Below are 20,948 nucleotides of genomic sequence, written 5' to 3'. Positions count from 1 at the left end.
AGTTCTACCTGGTTGCAGTAGTATCAATCTCCAGGTTGCCATGGGGTGAATGTGCCCCATGCATGTTTTCAGAAGGCACACTGGAAAGAACTACATACAGCAGGGATGGAGTGCCAACCCACTTAGGGTACCCACAGATGTTCAGGGGCTGCGTTCTAACTTATGGTGCTTTATACCAAGTGCCATGAGTTAGAGCCCCTGCTCCCTGACCTACACTGGTTAGAGCCTGTCTGCACTGGCCCCAGCCAGCAGGTGCAGGCACTCCAGCAGCCTCCAAGGAGGCTGGTGAACCACCCACCTGCCAACTTTGGCTTTGCTTGGCTAGAGCTGGAAGGGAGGCAGTGGGGTAGAGCATCCCCGCCCCAGCTGGGGTACTAGGGGGAGTTGAGTTACGCTTGCAAAGCAAGGGGGCTCCATTCCACCCCTTTTCCCCACCTCCAGCTCCGTCCACAGCAGCTACTGCTGTTGCTGTCAAGAGACCTGGGTGGAGGGGGGGAAGGGAGCCCCACCCTCCTCATAGGCTTGGCCTGGCTCCCCCTAGTACCCCAGCCAGGGTACCTGGGTGGGGCCCACAAGGCAAGGGGGCTCCGTTCTACCTTGCCTCCTGCCCTCACCTCTGACCAGGGAAAGCCCAACTAGCAGCTCCATGCTGCTCCCTCTTCCCTCCCTCCTCTGCCTCCACCTCTGCAATATTCTTCTCCCAGTCCTCAGAAAAAGGGTGTTCCCCAGCTCGGCGGGGAAGGGCCCACTGGCGGTGGCAGGAGGGGCGAGCACCCCGCGGAGCCTGGGCGACGGCCGCGCCCGGCCTAACGCAGCGACCGCCAACGGCTCCCGGCGGCGCCGCCTTTGCCGGCGCGCTCCAGCGGCGGGCGGCAGGGGGCGGCGCCGAGCGGGGCTGGCGGCGCTGCCCGGCCGGCGGCCGCCCAAGGGATGCGGGAGCGCAGGCAGCACTCCCCGCCCTGCGCAGCCCGAGCGCCGCCGCGAGGAGCAGGAGTAGGGGGACGGGGACGGGGACGGGGACGGGGACGAGAACGAGAACGAGGGTGAGCATGCGGATGCTGCTGCTGCCTCCCGTGCTGCTGCCGCTGCTGCTGCCGGCGATGCTGTGGCCGCGCGCGCTCCTGGCGTTCAACCTGGACGAGGAGCAGCGCAGCGTGTACAGCGGGCCCCAGGGCAGCTACTTCGGCTACGCCGTGGATTTCTACATCCCGGAGCCCGGCACGTAAGTGTTCCCAGCGCCCCCCTCGAGCCCCCGTCCTAACCGGACGGCCCCTCTCCCTCATCGGAGGTCGCTGCCGGCGCCACTGCCCGGCTCTCCAGGTGCCCTCAGCCCCTCGCCTCACTGCTGCCCTTCGTTCCCCAGCACTGACTTCTCCCGTGTTTTGCAGGGTGAGCGTCCTGGTCGGAGCTCCCAAAGCCAACACCACACAGCCAGAGATCCAGGAGGGAGGAGCCGTGTACTACTGTCCTTGGCCAGCCACACAATGCAAGCAGATCCCCTTTGACACCACTAGTGAGTACACTGTCTGCCCCTGATGCTTGGCGTGGTCTTGCCCCAGTCACCTCATCCGGCAGGTCGTCTCCACGCAGGTTTCTGTGGCCTCCCTTGGTGCCTGTAGTTTTCTAGAGAAGTTTGTGTGTGTCTGTTGTGGGGAAGAGTTGAATGGTCCCTGGGGAAATGGCAGTCCTGTGACCTTCAGGATCAGTGCATGGGTCTGCTTTGTGGCTCCTGTTCCCCAAGGCTCTGAGGAAAGGGGTTTCAGTTGTCTTAGATGGAGCCGTCTATTTGTTTTGTCTCCTGAATGTTCACCCCTTGTTTCACGTGCTTCTTTCCGAAAAGTGGAAATCTGCTGTTAATCTATAGGGTTATTCTCAACAAGGGATGTTCTGTCCGCTGCAACGGAGGAAGTACCCTGTGTTGCACGCTTATTTAATTCTTCACAGAGAGGAAGAATTTTCTTTCAAAATAATAGATGTTGGATGCAAACTGATGTAGGCATAATGTGAATGGATTACATCCACTTTCAAAATCCCAAGACAGATGTTTCTTATTTAATTAAAGGGAACACACATTTTAAACAGCTCAGGCTGTTTATGCTTTCTGGTGCTTTCTCTTTATAGCACTTGAAAATAATTTGAACCCAGTGTTCCAAAAAAGTTAACATTGACTAATTTAATTTCAGATTTTTCAATTTAATCATTAAAGAAAAAGTTACAATTTTCTGTGTTATTTCTTATTAGTACTCTTTATTCATGCAGATATGACTATAACATACCAAAGCCTATTGATATAAATGTGATGGTTCATTCACACCACTTCCATACATCCAACAAGTCAATTTTGCATGCTTCCTCACTCACCCACACTCTTACTGTGATTAGCCTCAATCAGGCTTAGTTTCTTGTAAGATATTTTTTCAATGCAGGGCAAGAGCAACTCCAGTCCTAAAGAGCATGGTACTGAATAGAGATATACCTATATTACTTATGTACCGTGTCAATTTATATATGCATGTAGATTTATATGAACATACATGTACAGGGCATGTCCACTGTGTTTGCATATGTGTTTGTGTGCTCATATATAGCAAAAAATCCTCTTGCACCTAATATTTATGTCATATGGGCAAATCACTTCTTTACAATGCTGGAAGTGTAAAATATGTTAAGTATTAGGTATTTACCAGTTTTAAATCTGGAACTTCCAATTCCAAAGGAATAATCCATTGCATTTTAAAATGTTGTTTTGAAAAAAGAATACAGTGGAAATGTAGGGTCAGATCAGGTCATCCTAAGGAAAACGCACAAAGGGGTTGCTGAAGAGACTCAAGAAATCTCCACAAATTTTCGTTCCTATTGACTCTGAGAGAATATGCCACTGTTTGGAGGAGGAGTTCAGATCTGTGAAGCAGGCAGGGGGGCATAGCTGCAAGATGTTGACTACATAGATATAACGAAGGCTTTGGGCTGTGGTGTTGTGCCAATGTTATTTTGCATCCCAACTAGATAATTTCTTATTTTTATGGTAGGCAGTCCAGAACTCTAAGGTGAAGCACAAAATGTTCTCAAGAACTCCACAGAGGCAAAGCAAATCTGTGTGCCTGCAAGGGATGGAGAGAAGAGAAAGGGTTTGGGTACCAGGGCATGTGCCATATATTAGTGGAGAATCTCTTTTGTGCGATCTGGCAGTGCAGAGCACTTGAATGCAGGAGTAGGATGGAATTAGAATAATGTGTGTGTGCAGTGCTCTGCATATGCCACCACTTATTCAGGGAGCATTGATTTAGTCAAACATTTGTGGCCTTACATCAATTCTCTTGCCCAAGGAAGACAAAACTAAACTTATGGTAATGCTGCAGTTGGAGGTATGAATGCATCATTGCTAGGCATAGCTGGTCAGCTTTGTCATGGGTTGCCTCAGTGCCTGTGCCAATGGAGATGTGATTGGTGTAAGAAACACAAGCCCAGGATAGGCTTGCCCAGCATGCACCAGTGCTTGTGCTGCCATGGCTTTGCTGTTGCTGGCACCCTTGCTAGTAAGCTTCAGGCTGGGTTTTGTGTGCCTTCCCCAGGTGCAGGTTCCTCACCCTTCAGAATATTTCAGCTATATTAACATGTTTTCTGCTACTTTCATTTCATTTGTATCCTGAAGCAGAACAGGCAATGTAGACTTTAGTCTGAAGGATGTTGTTTTAGATAATCTCTTTTAATATATTTCCCATCTTGGGGACTTTACCAATCAAAATGTTCTGAGAGATATCTTCAGCCTATTCCACCTGTCTAGGTACTTGCTGTACAAATCCCTTGCACACTAATGCATTTATTCCTCCAAATACCCTGAGAGGTATGATTATTCCCAGTGCACAGATGGAAAAACTGAGTCACAAAAGCAGTAGTTAAGATTATCTAAGATTATACAGGAAGCTTGTGGTGTATCTGGAAATTAAATCTGGATCCATTCATTCCAGTTTGTGGCCTTAACCACAAAATCATCCTTTTTCTCATATTAGGAACTTGCACTAACAATTAGGGGAAGAGGAGCTGATTTTTAAGGGGAGTGTTCCACGTGTGACAGCAGTTTTTGAAAGGTTTTGTAACTAATTACTTTGATATTTTGGAAATGACCTTCCAAAAACAGAAAAGAGAAAATTGTTACACTGTCTCTATGCCACGAGCCTTAATTTTGATGCATTTTTATACAGCACTTACAAAGAAAGTAGTTTTAGCTCGGCCCTACCCCAGTATTAGCTGCTTAAGGAGATGTATTTGCTAAGCACAGAGAAAGGAAAACAAACTGCTAAACAATAATAATATACTTCAAGACCAGAATGTAATCTAGGGTGGTGGATAGTGAGAAATAATGTTTTACATGTCACTTAAACGGCAGCAGTATCAAGAATTTCCCTAAATTATAAATGCAATAGGTCTCTGATATGTTTTCATATTATGGAGGTATAGTATCCCCTTGACATACATGAGTAACTTGCTTGCATTATGCTTATGCTTACATTTTCCCAATGAGGGGAGACTGTATAGCATATATGGATGTATTTCTCACTTCTACTGCCAACATTAATTATAAGATTTAAATGAAGCAACACAAGAATGTTCTGTGGAAGAGAGCATTCTTCTCAATATGTGTTTTACTCTTGTGGTGTGTGGTCCATACAAGCCATCCTTTAAACTCTCCTGTAATGGTTATGCTTTGCTTTTGGAAAGACATTGTATCGCTGGCCAACACTACTTGGATAAGTGGGGCTTGCAAGTAATTGCATTTTATTATCTACCTGAGGTAAATAAACCGAATTTCAAACATTCTGTTACTATCCACCATCCTCTCAAATGTAGAAGAGGGGAAGCTGGCAAGTCTAATATAAAAACCTATCAGGACCCAAGAAGTCTTGTACCACATGGTGATATTATTATAAGATGTACATGAAGCTGCTCTGAAATAATTCATGGATACTATATACTACTTAGTATACAGCTAGTTACTGGTTCATTTATTGTATGAATGCATAAGTTTATTTCAAAAGGGAATACAGTAACCCAAACAGGAAAGAGACCATTTCTCTGCAAGCATCTGAGGGTTTTTATAAGAGAATTCTGTTCAGGAAAAAGCCAAGGAATCAGAAAATCAAAAGAAATGTGGCTGGTTTGAAAGAAGAGAGTAGTTGTTCAGGAAGGGGTTCAGGGAAACCAGACTGAGAAAAGAGGTTTGTCAAGTGTCTTTTGCCACCTTTAGGGAAAATAGCTCTCTTTTGCTGTTTTAAAATAAACAGTAATTTAGTGTTAAGAAAGCCACCCTATAAACTGCTGCTTGTTGATTCCTGAAGTGGAGAACCACAGGTGCCAACCCCAACTGAGACTGCTAGGTGAACATGGTTGACACTCTGGATACTGTAGCACTGGTCCAGAGTGGGAATCTGTATTTTTTTATTAGAGATCTAAAACCAGTGTGAATGAATGCAAAGTGACTGCTTTGTAATGATGACATTAACAGTCATACATTATGCTTTGTTTCATATGGCAAATGTCAAAAGGCAAAAAACCTTTCTGGGTTGTGCAGCTTTCTTGCTACATGTTGGGCTTCCTTTCAGAAGCTAAGATCACATGCTTGCAAATCTGGTAGTGGAAGGAGCTACCACTATTTTCATTATGGCATCAAACATGTAGCCAGGGTGTAACTGGTGTCTAGTGACAACTATGAAGCAAGTTTTAAATATTTTCATTGCTTCAGAACACTGTGTTCTAACTACCAAGTACAAAGCGGGTTCCTTATTATTCTACTAATTCTTATTTTGTTTGATCCAATATCCCCCCAGACTCTCCTGAACGGACATCCAGCCAACCACTAGAAAAGTTTTGTGTTACTTCTGCTATTGTAAATGGTATTTACATCAATATTTGGCAGCTGGGTATCATAACAGGCAGGCAGACATTTGACTCGAATTGTGGTGCTTCCCTAAGTTGCTTTCAATATTTAAAATCCCTTACAAAGATGTATTAGGATCTGGGACAGGGGGGGAAGGTGGTTGTGGTGGAGGGTGAGATTGAAGTGTGCATTATGTTCCTGTTACTGTTGTTTGTATACCAGAGCATGTTCAGTTAAACCAAATATCCTAACTGAAATGAAGTGTATGTCTACATTATACTGTAATGAAAAGCTACACGAACTAGCTCTACATTAGCAGTAAAGCAGTGTTAGAGTGAAGTTCTGTATGGACTAATTTACCATGCACAAAAGGGAGCTTGCTTAGATGTACACACACTATTTTGCAAGAATACAAATAATGCATTCATATGTACTTGGATTATTTGTTTTGATACAGGCTTCCTAAACTCTTCAACAGAGGATTATTCCAAATGGTCATAAATCAGAAGCCCATCAGTTTATGATTATGGTCCTTTACAGCTGATAAAACTAGCCAAAGTAGTAGGTACTGCAGATTTTTTTTTGATGTTTGACTTCAATATTAAGAAATCAAAATGTTCAGTTCCCTGTGCTGTACCGCACAAATACCTACTTTGCTCACAGACTTTGTTTTTTCCAAAGAGTTGGTCCAGTAATTTTCCACAGCACTAGACTAAGTTCTGATCCTAGTTCTGATCCTGGTTCCTTCTTCCCAGGTCACTTCTTTGCTTTTTTTTCTCTTGTCTAAAGTGGAGCTCATAATATCTACTTCTGTGGTAGCTTTGAAGTTTTAACTATTAGAGTCTCCTGGATGACATTTGGTCTGCCAGTACTAATGTGATTGCTGTTCCTTCTATAGGCCAGAAGGGGTAGCAGGAGAGCAACGTGGAGAAATCTTCCCCCCTAATTAAATGCATTACTTTTAAAAGACTCAGAACATCTTGCAGCCAGGACCAAACTTGAATCCCCTCCCTAACTAAATATTTATGCATCAGATCTGTTGGAAAACTAATAATATGCATTGTAAAAAAAACTGTAATTTCAGTTTTAAAATGTGGCACGTGATAGCAACAACTTTATGCTTTTTTGTGTATAACCCTATTTTAAAAAAGCCAGCACAGATGGAACATTAACTTGCTAATCTTCCAGGATTTGGTGTATGCATTCTGTCCTTTGAGTGTACTTTATCTTACAGTGGTCAAACAGTTTTCAAACTAACCAAAGAAAATATGAACATCCTGTCAAGAATTAAGAGGGGGAGGGGGAAATCTAGGTCAGCTCTGGCCAAGCGTGCAGTTGAGAAAAAGCATGAGCCAGTTTGGCCAGGAGTTGAGCTGATTGTAACAAAATCCAGGTACTGTATAAGTAAAGGATGTATTGTGAGACTCTGGAGATTTAGTTACATGAAAAAAACTATTAACTGTAAAGATGGTGAGATCTTGTGAGAAATTTAGAATCCTCTTACAAAGTAAGATTTGTATCTGGAGAGAAAATATGAAGGGAGAAAACATTCACCCCACCTTCAAATTCTGACACCATTCATTCAGCAGCACCAGTTTTGTCCTACTGTGGGCTTAATGATTCACATGGAGAGTTCTGATTTATGTCAGATATGTGGTTCATTTTACCAATTGTCCAAATTTATTCTGAGAAGTAGAAGAGAGAAAAGTACCTTAGCTGAACTGGCCCAAACCCGATGTCTTTATTCACATGTTGTTTGGGGGTTGCATGTATGCGTTTATCCAAGTTTTAATTCGGTGAATCTTCAATTAATCTTCCTTTTTCCTAACTCAGGGAAATTAAAACTAAAAACTTTTTGATTTGGTCCAATTTTTAATTGAATATTGTTGTTATACAAATAACTCGATAAATTAGCACAACAAAAACCTCATTCATTTATGCAAATTTTGTTTAGTTTAAAAATAGACTCCTCTTCATAAGCCCCGAATGTTTAACTAGTTCATAACATTAATATCCATGGTCCTGTAAGCTGCATCAGGTTACCAGGGGTCCACTCTGAGCCAGGCTCTCTGGTTCCCTAGATTCAAGTTCCTGCCTTGTGACTGTGCTTTGCCTCTAAACATCTTAGGAAGACTCAGAATTAGTGTCACTGTGAATAGCAAGGATAAAAATGAGAGACTCACTGTTTGGGCAAAATACAGGCTTGGAATGGGTAAGTTGTCTCTACCCTGCAACCCTACAGAGAGTGACTAGAAATAGGCACTTTCTGGGAGTGGGCAGGTTTCAGGTGGAGGTACCCACTCCTACAAACCAGCATTAACAGGATGAGGCTGAAAGCTAACAGTGGGAATCTGCAGTGAGACCACTAGAGTATCGGCATCAGGTGCTGCTGCTTATTGCACAAAATCTCACCTGAAAGCAGCAGGAACAGGTTTCTTACTCTGCGGAACAGTTAACACTCCCTCCATGGAAGTCCAGTACTCTTTTCCAGCATAAAAAAAAAAGTTTAAAAAAATCTTTATGATGTTTCTTTAAAGTAGTAAAGTGGGAAACAAATGTAACTTAACATGGAAGCATCTGGCTTTTTAAAATGATAAAATGCTCTCTTTTCTAGCCCTGGGGAGTCACAAGATATGAGTCTGAGTATTGTGTATCCTGGGCTTCAGCCATGTTGCAGGGGGAAAGATACTGCATTTGCAAGAGTTAAAGCAGAAACAATTTGTTGCCAGCTATTTATACATGCATATGATTAATGTCTATTTACCATGTTTACCCAAACTCAAGACAAGGTTTTTTCCCACATTTAACATGGCAAAGCCCCTTGTCTTGGATTCAAGTATGATATGATAGAGGCCTGGTCCCTGCCTGGGATCAGGGTCACAGCCACAACTGCTGCATGTGCCCCCTACCAACTCTGCCCCCCTATGCTCCCTTTTCCCACTGCAGCCTCTGCCCCTCCAGTTCTGGCTCCAGCAGGGCTTCATCCCTGCTATAGCATGGGAGAAGGAGCACATAGTTGCTCTAGCCCCAGCCTGGCCTGCTAGCAGCAATGTTGGCAGCAGCTCTGGCTCAGGCTCCAGCTGTGGGGCCAAGCTGGAGCTGCCACTACTACTGAGTTGGACTGGATCCAGATCAATGACATGCTAGCCTGGAACAGGGACAGAGCCCTACTGGACCCAAAGGGTAACTGGTAGGGGGGCTGCCAAGGCAGCAGCAGTAGGGGAGGCAGAGGCTGAGGGAAGTGGCAGGCAGCAAGGGGTGGCAGGCACCCAGGGGCAGTTGCTAGGGGATGTAGACATGGGGAGATCAAGTAGTGCAGGGGTGCAGGTGCTGGGATGCACAGGCAGGAGAAAGGATAGGTGTTGGTGGAGATAAGTGATGGGGGGGAGTTGTGAGCAGGCAAGGGGCAGAGGTCAAGCAGCTTAACTCCCCCACTACCTGCCCCCCACCGCTCCCAGAGACTGCTTGATCCCCTGCCACTGCTTGCCTCATTGTAGTGGTGGGAGGATGAATTTAGGACCTCTAGTAATTAGATTTAATACATGGAAAATTAAAACAAATTTATACATTTTCCAAGTAAAGCAGTTATTGGGGGGGGTCGTCTTAACTTCAAAGTCCTCTTGAATTTAGATAAATACAGTATGTACATATTTGTATTTAAACATTGCAGAGAAATACTTGCCTCTTGCAAAGCAGTACCTCTTGTGCAGTGTCACTAGGGCTGGGATACGTGTGTACATTATATTTCTTTTTCCAGATTTTTTGAGGATGGAGGGGTGAGCTCATGTAGAAGTATTGTATGTAGCATAGTTTAGATCAGTGGTGTTATGGGGAGCATTTTTAATCCCTTTCTTCATTTGAGAAAGTTGTTAATTAATTGTTAACTGCTTGTGCATGTGAGGTGTGTTAAAGTTATTTTATAGTTCTAGTAGATGTTGGACATTCGATATGGGGTGTTTGAATTATTTTTTCTACTAACATTTTTCTACTAAATAAACCTATTTACTGTTCTACTGAACTACTCTTCAGTATTTCTCCATATGCATCCATTTAATCAGATTCATACAAAGAAATTTCCAGGTACAAATCATGTAGCAGTGTCCTTGGCTATTCATATGAGTCCTTTCTCATTTGGTAAGTGAAAATAAGAGTTGTGCCTACTTCTGAAAGGCTTGGTGTAAGGTATACAAGTCCTACATTTACATGTGCATCTGTTATTTACATGTATACTTTAATGCCCCCTCTACATGTTACAGGTATCACACAATTAACTGGTTAATTGCACAATTGCCCTGAGACTAGGTACTTATCACAGCATAGAAAGCTCTAACAAGCTATAAAGTTAGACCTTGAAAATATGTGCTAACTTCATAGCTGGTTGCTATCCAGCTTTAATTTGTATGTGTAGCAGGGTCTCCAGCTGACAGGGCTCCCAGCTGCAGGAATGGGGCTCCCAGCTGCAGGGATGCACCATGCCCAGCTGGGGCTGGAAGACCCACAACTAAAGGAGCTCCCATCCCCAGCAGCTTGATTCTGGGTCCCAGCAGCACCTTGCAGGTTCAGGTCCCACTCGGTCAGGAGGATCACAGCTGTTGTGATATCCCAGCCTTGGTGGTATGTGAAACCCTAGGACTGGGAAATAACAGCAGCTGCGATCTCTCAGTTTTGTGGGTTTCACAAACCCTTGGTGCTGGGAGATTGTGGCAACTGTGTCTCCCAGCCATGGAGGTGCATAGAGCTGGACTCCCCCTGCACTGATAGTAAGGTGCAGTGAGATCTATTGCATGTTCCCACAGTTGTGCCTCCTGCCAGGCACATGTGGAGGCAGGAGGCATGACTGTGGAGGCAGGAGGCATGATTGTGTGGATCATACATTAGATCCCATTGTATCTTTGCCTCCATGTGTAGAGGGGCCCTAAGGGCAAAACTGTGACCTATATTGTGTTCTAACATAGTTTTAGTTTTTACTTTGTGGATTCAATTTTTTCTACTTTCACTGCTCTATGGATTTACTTCTACAAGGTTCCCCACAAAACGTATACTTTATGCAGCATGCTAGATCTTTTCTGAACGCTACTGTTGCCTCCTACTCATGGTTCTTTATCATTAATCATCTAGCAAATGTGGTTATCCAAACACTCTTTTCAGAGACACCACTATAATTCTTATTAGAATAACCTCCAATGTGATTCAGTTGAGTTTTATTGATCACTGAATCATAGAGAAGTAGAACTGGAAGGGTCTTCCAGAGGTCACCTAGTCTAACCACCTGCCTGAGGCAGGATCATCCTTATCCAGACCATCCTATATGATCCATAATCTAAACTCTGCATAAGACTACCATTGACCCTGGCACAAGACAGACCTAACACAGGTAAAGCTGGGGAATCACGGCAGCCAGCATCCTGCTTTTCTATATGAGCGTTGATATAGGCTCAAGAGATCACCGTAGAGGGTCACGCCTCTCGCTACAGAGGAAGGCAGAAACCCTCACAGTCTGTACCAATCCCTGACCATGGGGTGAAATTCCTTCCTGATCCCAAATATGGCAATCAGTCTAACTGAACAGAGAGGAAAGATCCTCTGGCCAGGAACCTCCAGTTTCGGTCAAAGCAGGAGCATTGGCACACCCCAATCAAAGTCCATAGCCTTGGTTGTAGCCAACACTATGCCCTTGCAGAAGCGTTAAAAACACTCTCACACATGTAGCAGAAGCGGGTAGGGCATGGGGGGGCAGGGGCAACCAGCAAAGCCTAGAAACAAGGGAAATACCCACCATAGAATATAGACATAACTACACCTAGATCATCCCCAGAAAGTGGCTGTCCAACATTTTTAACATGTCCAGTGATAGAGAGTCCACAGTTTCCCTAGGCAGTCTGGGATGCTACTGACTTGAGTATCTGGCTCTCTCCATGGCTTTGTTTAAGTTCTTTGTTAGGTCATGCTTCAAGTAGGTGCCATATGGTATGAGTCACCGAACAAATTGAGAACGTGTGCAGTGTTTTTTGTTGGGGTTTTTTTGACCCACTGGAAAACAGTGCTTCTGCTCAGAAAGCTGTACTTGCTATATGTATGTACTGCTGTCCCTGTGCAGGCCAGGATAAAAAAAATCAGTCCCATGGTAATGAGAATATCTCAAGACATGATGATGCTGAGTGACTGATTTAGAAACACTACAATGCTAGCTCCATTCATGGATGACTAATAATGTTCATTTTCATTTGTTCATAAGCCAAATTCTGAGGTCACTGCCCAGACAGGATTCCCATTGAAGTATATGATATTAAAACTTGGATCACAATGTCTTTCTTGCACAGATTACAGCCTCAACAAGGTTGGGTGATGATGTTCTGAGCAAGGAATCCTCTCTGCTCAGCCAATGAAATAGCAACAGAGAGGTCCCTCCAGACTCTTGTTATTCCCATTCTCCATCAGGGAACTGGCTTGTGGATCTTTTAGCCTTTTCCTGCCCTACATCCATGACTCTTTCAACACATACAAACAGAGCCCTCAGGTCTAGCACAATGGTTAAGCCACATGAGTTCTGTGCAAGCTTTGCCCTCTGTAGCTAAATAGGAAGGGCAAGCATTTGCCTTTCTCTGTAGTTTTAGAAACCGTATATATGTCTTTTGCTATTGTATAAATCTTTTCTCATTCAGGCCAAACTCCCAATGGAAGAAATGGGTTTGATCTGAGGTAAAGACTACAGGATTAGGGCCAAACTGGAGAAGCTTTAGCCTGTGTATAGATTGCAAGCATTAGAGAAAGGAAGTAGTTACAACGCTAAGTAAGATTTAGGGAAACCTAGGTTTCCTTCTTTGCTCTGTCACTGACTTCTGTGTGATTGTGGTCAAGCTGCTGATGTACAGGTGCACAGTGGTACTTAAGAGTTAGATGGTGCAATATCTTGGCACCATGACACTTAATAACATCTTCATCCTCAAATTAGGTGCCTACAGCCATCATAAAATGTATAGGGAGAGTTAGGTGACCCCTCCCACCCGCAGTGCTCATTCGTGCCTACGAAGGCGGGGTCGGACTTGATGATCTGTCTAGGTTCCTTCCAACCCATTGATTCTATGATTCTAGGTGCTAAAGAAGCAGAGGGTTAGAAATATTGGAGTAATCAGCTACCTAAGCTAGCCAGGAATGAAGTGCAGAGAAGCGTGGGGAGTTTGTACCAGAAAGAAGTGCCTGTCCTTGCAGACTTGGGATATAACTGCCTCCACTTGGGATGCTGAGTCATGAACTTCTGGGGTTTGGCGCACAAGGCAATCAGTGGGCTGCTTTTACCCCACACTGAGCATCAGCTTCTTTCCTGCACCACCGCTGCTCAGCCCAGACAGGAGAGCTCGGAGCAGGCGCAGGGTGCATGGTGTCAGGGCTGCATGTATGTTGGTCCCTGCTGTTACTGCAGGACTGGGGCTAGTGGTGGCAACAGCCAGAAGGAGCCGCCACTGCCTGGGATGTCTAGAAAGGCAGTCCAGCCATGGAGTCACTTCAGCCCCACTGCATGCCCAGGGGGCAGCAGGATGTTCCATGACTGGGCAACGCCTTGGCAAGGCGGAACCAAGGGACCCACCACAGGCCGGACAAAGCCCCTCCATGGGCCAGATCCAGTCTGTGGGCCATAGTTTCCCCACCCCTGGCCTAAAAGCTTTATTTTCAGTCAAAACTGCATTCCTGAACATTGCCTATGTTCAAATCTACTGGTTTAATTTTAAAAGGTAGTTTTTAATGGTTGAAAGCATTTGAACATTGGGCTCCATTAGGAGAACAAAGCAAAAGTTATGGATTAAAGGAGAAGTGGGAGTTTGCTGCTTCTACAATTCTGTGCAGTGGCAAAGTTACCATTTAAACCACATTACACACTTCTACACATGCTATTAATGCGATATAGACTTACTGTGCAGTAAGCTTTCCCCAGAAGCATGTCTACATGTGCACCCTGTTGGGAACAAATCTGCTCCCAATGGGAGCAGCCCTGTACAGCTGTGCCTATGCTTCTCTGCCTCCCTGCAGTAGCCAGGGGGAGCTCTGGGCTCCCCCAGCATGCTAGCCCAGGGGCTGTCAGGGGGCACAGGGGCTGGTTCTGATGTGTACGGAGCCAAAAAACCTGTGCTGGCTTCTGCAGCAGCTGTCTCCTGGCCCTGTACACATTTGGAAGGGTTCTGATGTGCACAGGGCTCCTGTGCACATTGGGACACATAGGTGCCAGTGAGCCCCTTGCCCAGCAGGGCTTCCCTGCTCAGCCAGGGGCTTGCTGGCAGCTGCCAACAGATCTTGGCCAGTCCTCTTTTGGGTGGGGAATCCCTGCAGGGCACAGGGCTCACTGGCAGCTGCCTCATAAGTGGGACAACTCCTGGTGAACTCCCAGCTGTGCAAGGAAGCAGAGAGCTCCCCAGTCCAGTGCTGCTTGGCTCCCAGCTCCTATAGGGTGCCAGGAACTTCACAGTGCTGGGACTGGGGCAGGGGAGGAGCAGAGAGTGTCCCTGTCCTGGCACTGATCAGCTCCTGGCTCCTGGAAGGAGCTGGGAGCTGGGCAGCACCAGGACTGGGGACAGAGAACCCTGCTGTGTGACTGACCAGGAGCAAATTTGCTCCCAGTCAGCATCTACCCAAGTGCTACTGCACAGTAACTACTGCCCAGTTAATCTAGTACCTCCCCAGCAGGACAGCTCTGCAACCAGGACAGGTCCCAGCCAGCCCCTGCTGGGCGGAGAATCCCTGCTGGGCACAGGCTCACTGGCAGCTGGCCCAGTAATGGGGAAGGTCTCAGCCAGCCTCCTTCTGGGTGGGGAATCCCCACCTGGCAGGGGGCTCATTGGCAGCTACCTCACAAGTGGGACAGCTCCTGGTGAGCCCCCTGGCTGAACAAGGAAGCAGAGAGCTCGTTGCTTGGTTCCTGGCTTCTTTGGGGAGTCAGGAGCCACACAGTGCTGGGACGGGGCACAGGGTAGGAGGGAGCAGAGAGCTGTTCTGTCCTGGCTCCTGGAGGGAGCTGGGAGCTGGGCAGCACTAGGACTGGGGACAGAGAATTCTGCTGTCCTCTGTGGCCCCTGCTGTGTGACTGACCAGGAGCAAATTTGCTCCCAGTCAGCATCTACAAGCACTACTGCACAATAACTACTGCCCAGTTAATTTACTACCTGTATTTACTAGCTAACTGCGCAGTACACTAATTTACTGGCAGTAAATGCCATGCATGCATAGGTAGATGGTGACGCTTTGCTGTGCAGTAGATAAGTCTACTGCACAGTAAAGCATCTTGTGTAGATGCACTCACTTAAACTTAACTAGGTTCTAATGCTCTATTAATTTATTTTTCTTACATTGTTTGTGACAATTTGTGGTGACCAAATTTTGCATCATGGTTTCTGGCTCTTTTGTTAGTAGTGATTTAAATACTCTGATTATTATTGGTAAAACATAAACATTTAAAAATTGTATTGGTTCACATAATGAATTTTCTGAAACTTTCAGATTCATTTTTTTTCTAATCCTGTAATCATATACCTAAAAACTATTTAAAAAGTACAGATAAAAGTGCATCCCACCTATTTCCCGTGTGTGTGTGTGTGTGTGTGTGTGAAATAGGAAGGATGCACTTTCATCCGTACACTTTTATCTGTACTTTTTAAACAGTCTTTAGGTTTATGATTACAGGATTAGAAAAAAAAAAGAACGAATCTGTGAAAGTTTCAGAAAATTTTACGTGTATCTCCTAATTCAGCTTATATCACCAACATTTACCAGAAGTTACTGTACACCAAAGTCTCCAGTACCACAACATTCAAGGAATTAAGATGAGTGTCTCATCTACTACTGCGTGATAAACATACGGAAATCCTGGCTTTTTAATGGTGACCACTATATTCATTACAATTTTATTTTTCACATAAATCCAAATAATATAATATGACGATAAAGAATTCTCTGTGTTCCAGATTTGACAGTATACACATTTATTTTCTCTTAAAATGAATAAAAAAATGTATGTTTGTGAAGTACTCCTTGGTATGAACCAGAAAAAATGTAAGAGAATGCAGATGTGAGGAGATATGGGTAATTTGCCTCATGTATTAATTGAGAAGTTCACTAGAAGTGACTTGTGAGGGAAGAGTATAGCTTGGGAACATATGGGAAATCAGTTTACTTCAGAAAACTGAGGCTGAAAGGACTGCATGTCTGCTTTTTATTAAAACCTGAAATGTATTATAATTGTACCATCTTTACCCAGATGGCTCCTCTTACAGTGACATCTCCAAAAGTGAATGTAAAGCAGGGTTAAGGAGCTGTCTCTTGTGGTAGTGAGTACACATGTAATGCAGTTAAGAACTACATCTATTCCCCTCTTTAATGCTGGTTTTTGAATGATGCATGCTGAGAAATTTCATTTGATGGATCCAAAATTATTACATAACATAGTTGTAAAAGGATAAAGCTATGTGACCATTGAGAATGGGGTTTTTTGTTTTGTTTTGTTTTGTTTTTTAGGGGGTGTAAATCAGAAATTCCCAAATAAGTAGGCTTCTTGCTGTTGATGTAGGGCTGGGCATTTCCTTAGTTTCTTAAGTTTTTCATTGCAGTTAAAAAAAACAAACATCTGGAATGATTGCATGTGAAGTTCAGAGAAGAATTTTTTTAATTGACTAATGATATGTAATTAAGCAACATTAAAATGTCATTTCCACATTAAAATGAATGAAGATGACAATGGATGTAACATAATCCATATATCCATTAATATGTTCTCATGCATCTCTAATGAATAGAGAAATATATGTTTAAATGACTTGTCAACATCTTGCTTCTTTTTTTCTCAGACAATAGAAAAATCAAAGTCAATGGCACCAGGGAACCTATTGAGTTTAAGTCAAATCAGTGGTTTGGGGCAACAGTCAAAGCTCATAAAAGCAAAGTTGTGGTAAGTCTCATGAATTTGGTATTTATTTTCAGATTATTTTTACCTTTTGTCAGCTGTGTATTCTGCATGTGTGTGTGCATGTTATAGATAACCCTATGTTTCAGAATATACATATATTCTAAAATAGATATAAATCAGATAGAAGTAAGCACTTTAAAATGACCTGATTTGAGTGTTAGAAATGAAGAGTGATGCCTTACTTGTTATGGGAACAAATAAGTGATTTCAAGGAATAAGATGGTGAAACTTTTGAAGATGTTTAGTGAATGATAGGCATATATTTAAAAATCTGATTGCAAGGATCTATGAGGAGTGTTAAATACAGAAGTACTTAAACAAATTCAAGAATTACAGTTGGAGATCAATGGATATCAATACACATTTTTGACTGCTTATGCCAATATGAAATATTTTATATGCTATTTATTGTGTTTAACTGCTGTGTTGTAGCCATGGTAATAATGCTGCAGTTTTAAACAAGAGGATTGCTTTTAAAGACACTTAAGCTGTGTCTACACGAGCGTGGATGTTTGTTTCCCTGTGGACAGGAAGCTTGTGTCACTGCTACTTGTCCCTAGGGAACATCTGTGCCACGTGCCCTCTGGCATGCAGCAGGTTACCCTGGGTGGGGTAGGGGCTGTGCTGGCTCCAGCAGCCTTACCTGGGGTTCTGGGGGCCTCCTGGGGCTGCAGCAGCACCGATCCTGCCGCTTGAAGCCTAGGTGGCAGCCAAAGTGTCTCTCCAGCCAGCCAGGCTCCAGTTTCAGGCGGTGCACAGTGTTTGAATCACCAGCTGTGCACTGCTCCACTTTTTTTTTTTGTGCAGGTTTTTTTGACCCCAGGATCTCCCCAGGTTAACCCTCCCCTCCACCCCCGCCATCACGGGGAACAGCTGAATGGGTCATATGTGGCGCCACAGATGCGTTTGCTGCGGCATGACCTACCACATGGCTGTGCTTGTCTGGACACAGCCTTAATGTCTTTTTTCTAAATCCATAATGGTTATTTATATGATACATTTGGTTTTATTCTTATGCTGAGCAGTTTTATTGCAAAGTACAGTGAGATTATGCTGTAGAATTTTAACAGTGGAAAGGAGGCTTAAAGCTTAGTGATGCAAATCTTTTAGCTGGTCATACTTTACTTTTCTTATAAGTAGGAAGCAACACCTTTTCTCCTGGGATGTTCTGAAAGCTGTTTCAATTATTATTTAATGGGAGTAAGGAAATGCTGTACTTCTAAATAGTCCATTTTGTGGTTAATAACAGAAAAGAATTTTGACGTAAAACAGGTGATGAATAAAACATCATGTTCTTCTGTTACAGAACTAGCATGTACAGTTAATTCCCTGTAGTTTTCATTTGAGTTATCATAGATCTCAATTCTCATGTTCAGTACCTTCATTTGTCTCCTTTTTGTATGTATACTTACTTCACGTAGAAGTTGGTTACACATAGAAAATATTTGTTAAAATGAATAATGTTAAGATAAATCTTTGTTAAAAAAATTATTTAGTACAATAATAATTTGGAATGGCTGAATATTTGTCAGATTATAAGCCAAAATGTAATACCTTCTTACATACTCACTCACTGAATCTTAGAATGCCTCAATCTGAATCAAATGGAGGGTGAATAAAGCTCACCATTTGGATCATTTAAGATGAGTTTTCTTTTCTCCCACTGGCTATCTTCAGAACAGTTTTGCCAAACTTTGTAAGTGTTGCTAAACTCATTGTTTTTCATATGACACTAATTCTAAGTAAGAAAACTATAAATTTAATCTTTAATAACGTTGTTGGGAAGGGGGGAGAGAAAATACAACTACTTCCTTGAGATTTTTTTTTTTTACTGTATAACAATAAAAATGAGTCCAATACTTTATTGTTGTGTAAATAAACTATACTGCAGCCAAATGTTCTGAAATGCATCTAAAGTCCTTATGACAAGAAATGAATTAATTTCTGTTGTGCTCTATTTTCCTTCTTCTGTATGCTATTTAGACTGTAAGCTCCTTTAAAGCAGATGCCTGTCTTATGAATGAACATTACTTTACAGACATACAAGCCCTGAAATTGCCATAAGTTCTTTATCGGCACAGGGATCTATCCAAATGGAACTTCACTGCAGGACAGGGCATTCATGGTGATGTGACAATGACAATAATACACTGCTAGGGAGAGACTCGGATCTACTGAAATTGAAAACAGAAGGCAAGGCAAAGAGGTCTGTTTAGCAGATCTCTCTCTCGCTCTCTAACTTCTATTATAGAATGTACTGTATTCTATTAAATAGCTTACCATCAAGTTTACTTGGAAAAATTATGCTCTGGGCCAAATCTTACCCCATGTAAGAAAAGCAGCACAGAATCTAACCTCAGGAACACTGGCAAAGGTACTCCTCAGCTGGTGTTGTCTTCTCTCATTTCTTTATGGATTTGAGTGAGGTATCCATATTATGGCAGACAGTAAGTCCCTGGATTACAAGAGAGAGAGAGCCTAGCCATGCCAGAGGTGTTAAGTCTCAACTTACAGAACTGAAACATTTCTACTACAACAGTGGTTATCTTGAGAACCACCAAACATTGAACCAGGGGACTCCGTAACTAACAGCATGATATCTACAGCATGAAGCAGAGGACCAAGTTCCCTAGCTGAGAGTTTTAAACTCATATCCTCTGTGTATTAGGTACAGAGAAGCATTTCTAAGGAGCTTAAAAAGTGGGCTATGTGATCTGTTAAATTTTACTTGTTGAGGGACAGGAGTAAGAAGATGAGATCTGCTTTTGTACTGTGTGATTAATGACATGAATTGATTAAATCAGAGTTGCAGGTTATGAAGCCTCAGGGAGCATTTAATCAATGCAATATGATATTATCTATCCACATGATAGAAAACTAACACAAAAAACAATTTTGTATATCAAGTGCTTGGCAATATATGATTTCTCTTTTGATAGGCTTGTGCTCCTTTGTATCACTGGAGGACTCTCAAAGCCACCCCTGAAAAGGATCCAGTTGGCACCTGCTATGTAGCAATTCAGAACTTCAGTGCCTATGCTGAGTACTCTCCTTGTCGCAACAGTAAGCTTTAAAATAAATGACTTTCCATAGAACCAAAGCTGTAATTACTGGTTTCAGACTTTCAATTGTAGTGAAGCTTTGGCTAAATGAAAATTACTGACTGACAGCATCATGCTCAAAGAGAATATGAAGAAAAATAAACTTCAAATTATATGTCTCCAGATGGGTGCTTTATCATATAATTAAAAGAAGAGAGATTAAGTAAATTAGGTTTGTGCAATTATAGTGATGAGATAATTGACTTAATTTACCAGGGTTTAAAATGCAGCAAATAGATCTTTAAAAATGCATATCAGCATTTAGTACTGTTGCTTATATTTATTGCAGAATTGCCATACTAGGACCAGATCCTGTACTGATAGTTTGCTTGCATAGTATTTCTGGGGTACAGGCAAAGTATAGATGAATGGTTTTTGTGTTACCTAACATGCTTCATTGCATTGTGTTGGAACAATGGATTCCTGTGTACTTTCAGGACACCCTCTGTGCATTACTGCTTGTAGATGAATGGAGAAAGAGAGGATCATGAGCTAAGCCCAAGTATACCGAGGAATGCATGAAGTACTATATACGGATTAGATCAGGGATTCATTTAATCCAGTACCCTACCTCTGACTGACTGTTTCCATTATTAAATTGTTCAGAGGTAGGGGGAAAACAGTAGATAAAGACTTGGATTTTTGAAGGGAGGTGTAAGAAGTAGTAGGAATTATGTGTTTGCTACTATAAATTTGGATAGTTTTTTTGGCTGTCTACATGAACTCAGTGATATTTTTTGTAAAGATTTCTACTGCCACATCATGTCAGGTTCAAGGGCAATACTCCAAGGGCATTAACATCAAAGTGAAGTGTCCATTGGTTTTAATGGACTTTGGATCAGGCCCCACTGAACAGCTGGAGTGTGCAGACGATAGCCCATTCACAGACTAGGAATAATTGCTCTGTCATGATGTCGGGTTAAGCCAATGCCAGCTGCCCGTGTCGGGGCCGCTTACTGGTTGCCGAGTTTATCCTCACCTTCGATTGGGTGTGTCACATGTGCCTGCCTCGCCTGCCACGACT

The 20,948-nt window shown here is 43.2% G+C and overlaps 1 protein-coding gene across 2 annotated transcripts in view; it reads left to right on the top strand.

Moving 5' to 3' along the window:
• The first annotated feature begins 925 nt into the window (after window positions 1–925).
• The window catches only part of ITGA8 (integrin subunit alpha 8), a 169,431-nt gene continuing 149,408 nt past the window's right edge, over window positions 926–20,948 (top strand). Inside the window, exons 1-4 of one of the 2 annotated variants that reach the window (XM_090047204.1) lie at window positions 926–1,222; window positions 1,389–1,513; window positions 16,705–16,805; window positions 19,763–19,886. In XM_090047204.1, coding sequence (XP_089903330.1) covers window positions 1,050–1,222; window positions 1,389–1,513; window positions 16,705–16,805; window positions 19,763–19,886 — 523 coding nt within the window. In that variant the 5' untranslated portion in view covers window positions 926–1,049. The remainder of the gene's footprint in view (window positions 1,223–1,388; window positions 1,514–16,704; window positions 16,806–19,762; window positions 19,887–20,948) is intronic. The other variant, XM_090047203.1, reaches the window with a different exon arrangement.

Source organism: Crocodylus siamensis, chromosome 5 (genome assembly GCF_052110815.1).
Source record: "Crocodylus siamensis isolate JL-2025a chromosome 5, ASM5211081v1, whole genome shotgun sequence".
NCBI classification, from domain to species: Eukaryota; Metazoa; Chordata; order Crocodylia; family Crocodylidae; genus Crocodylus; species Crocodylus siamensis.
This window is presented reverse-complemented; position numbering and strand designations above follow the sequence as displayed.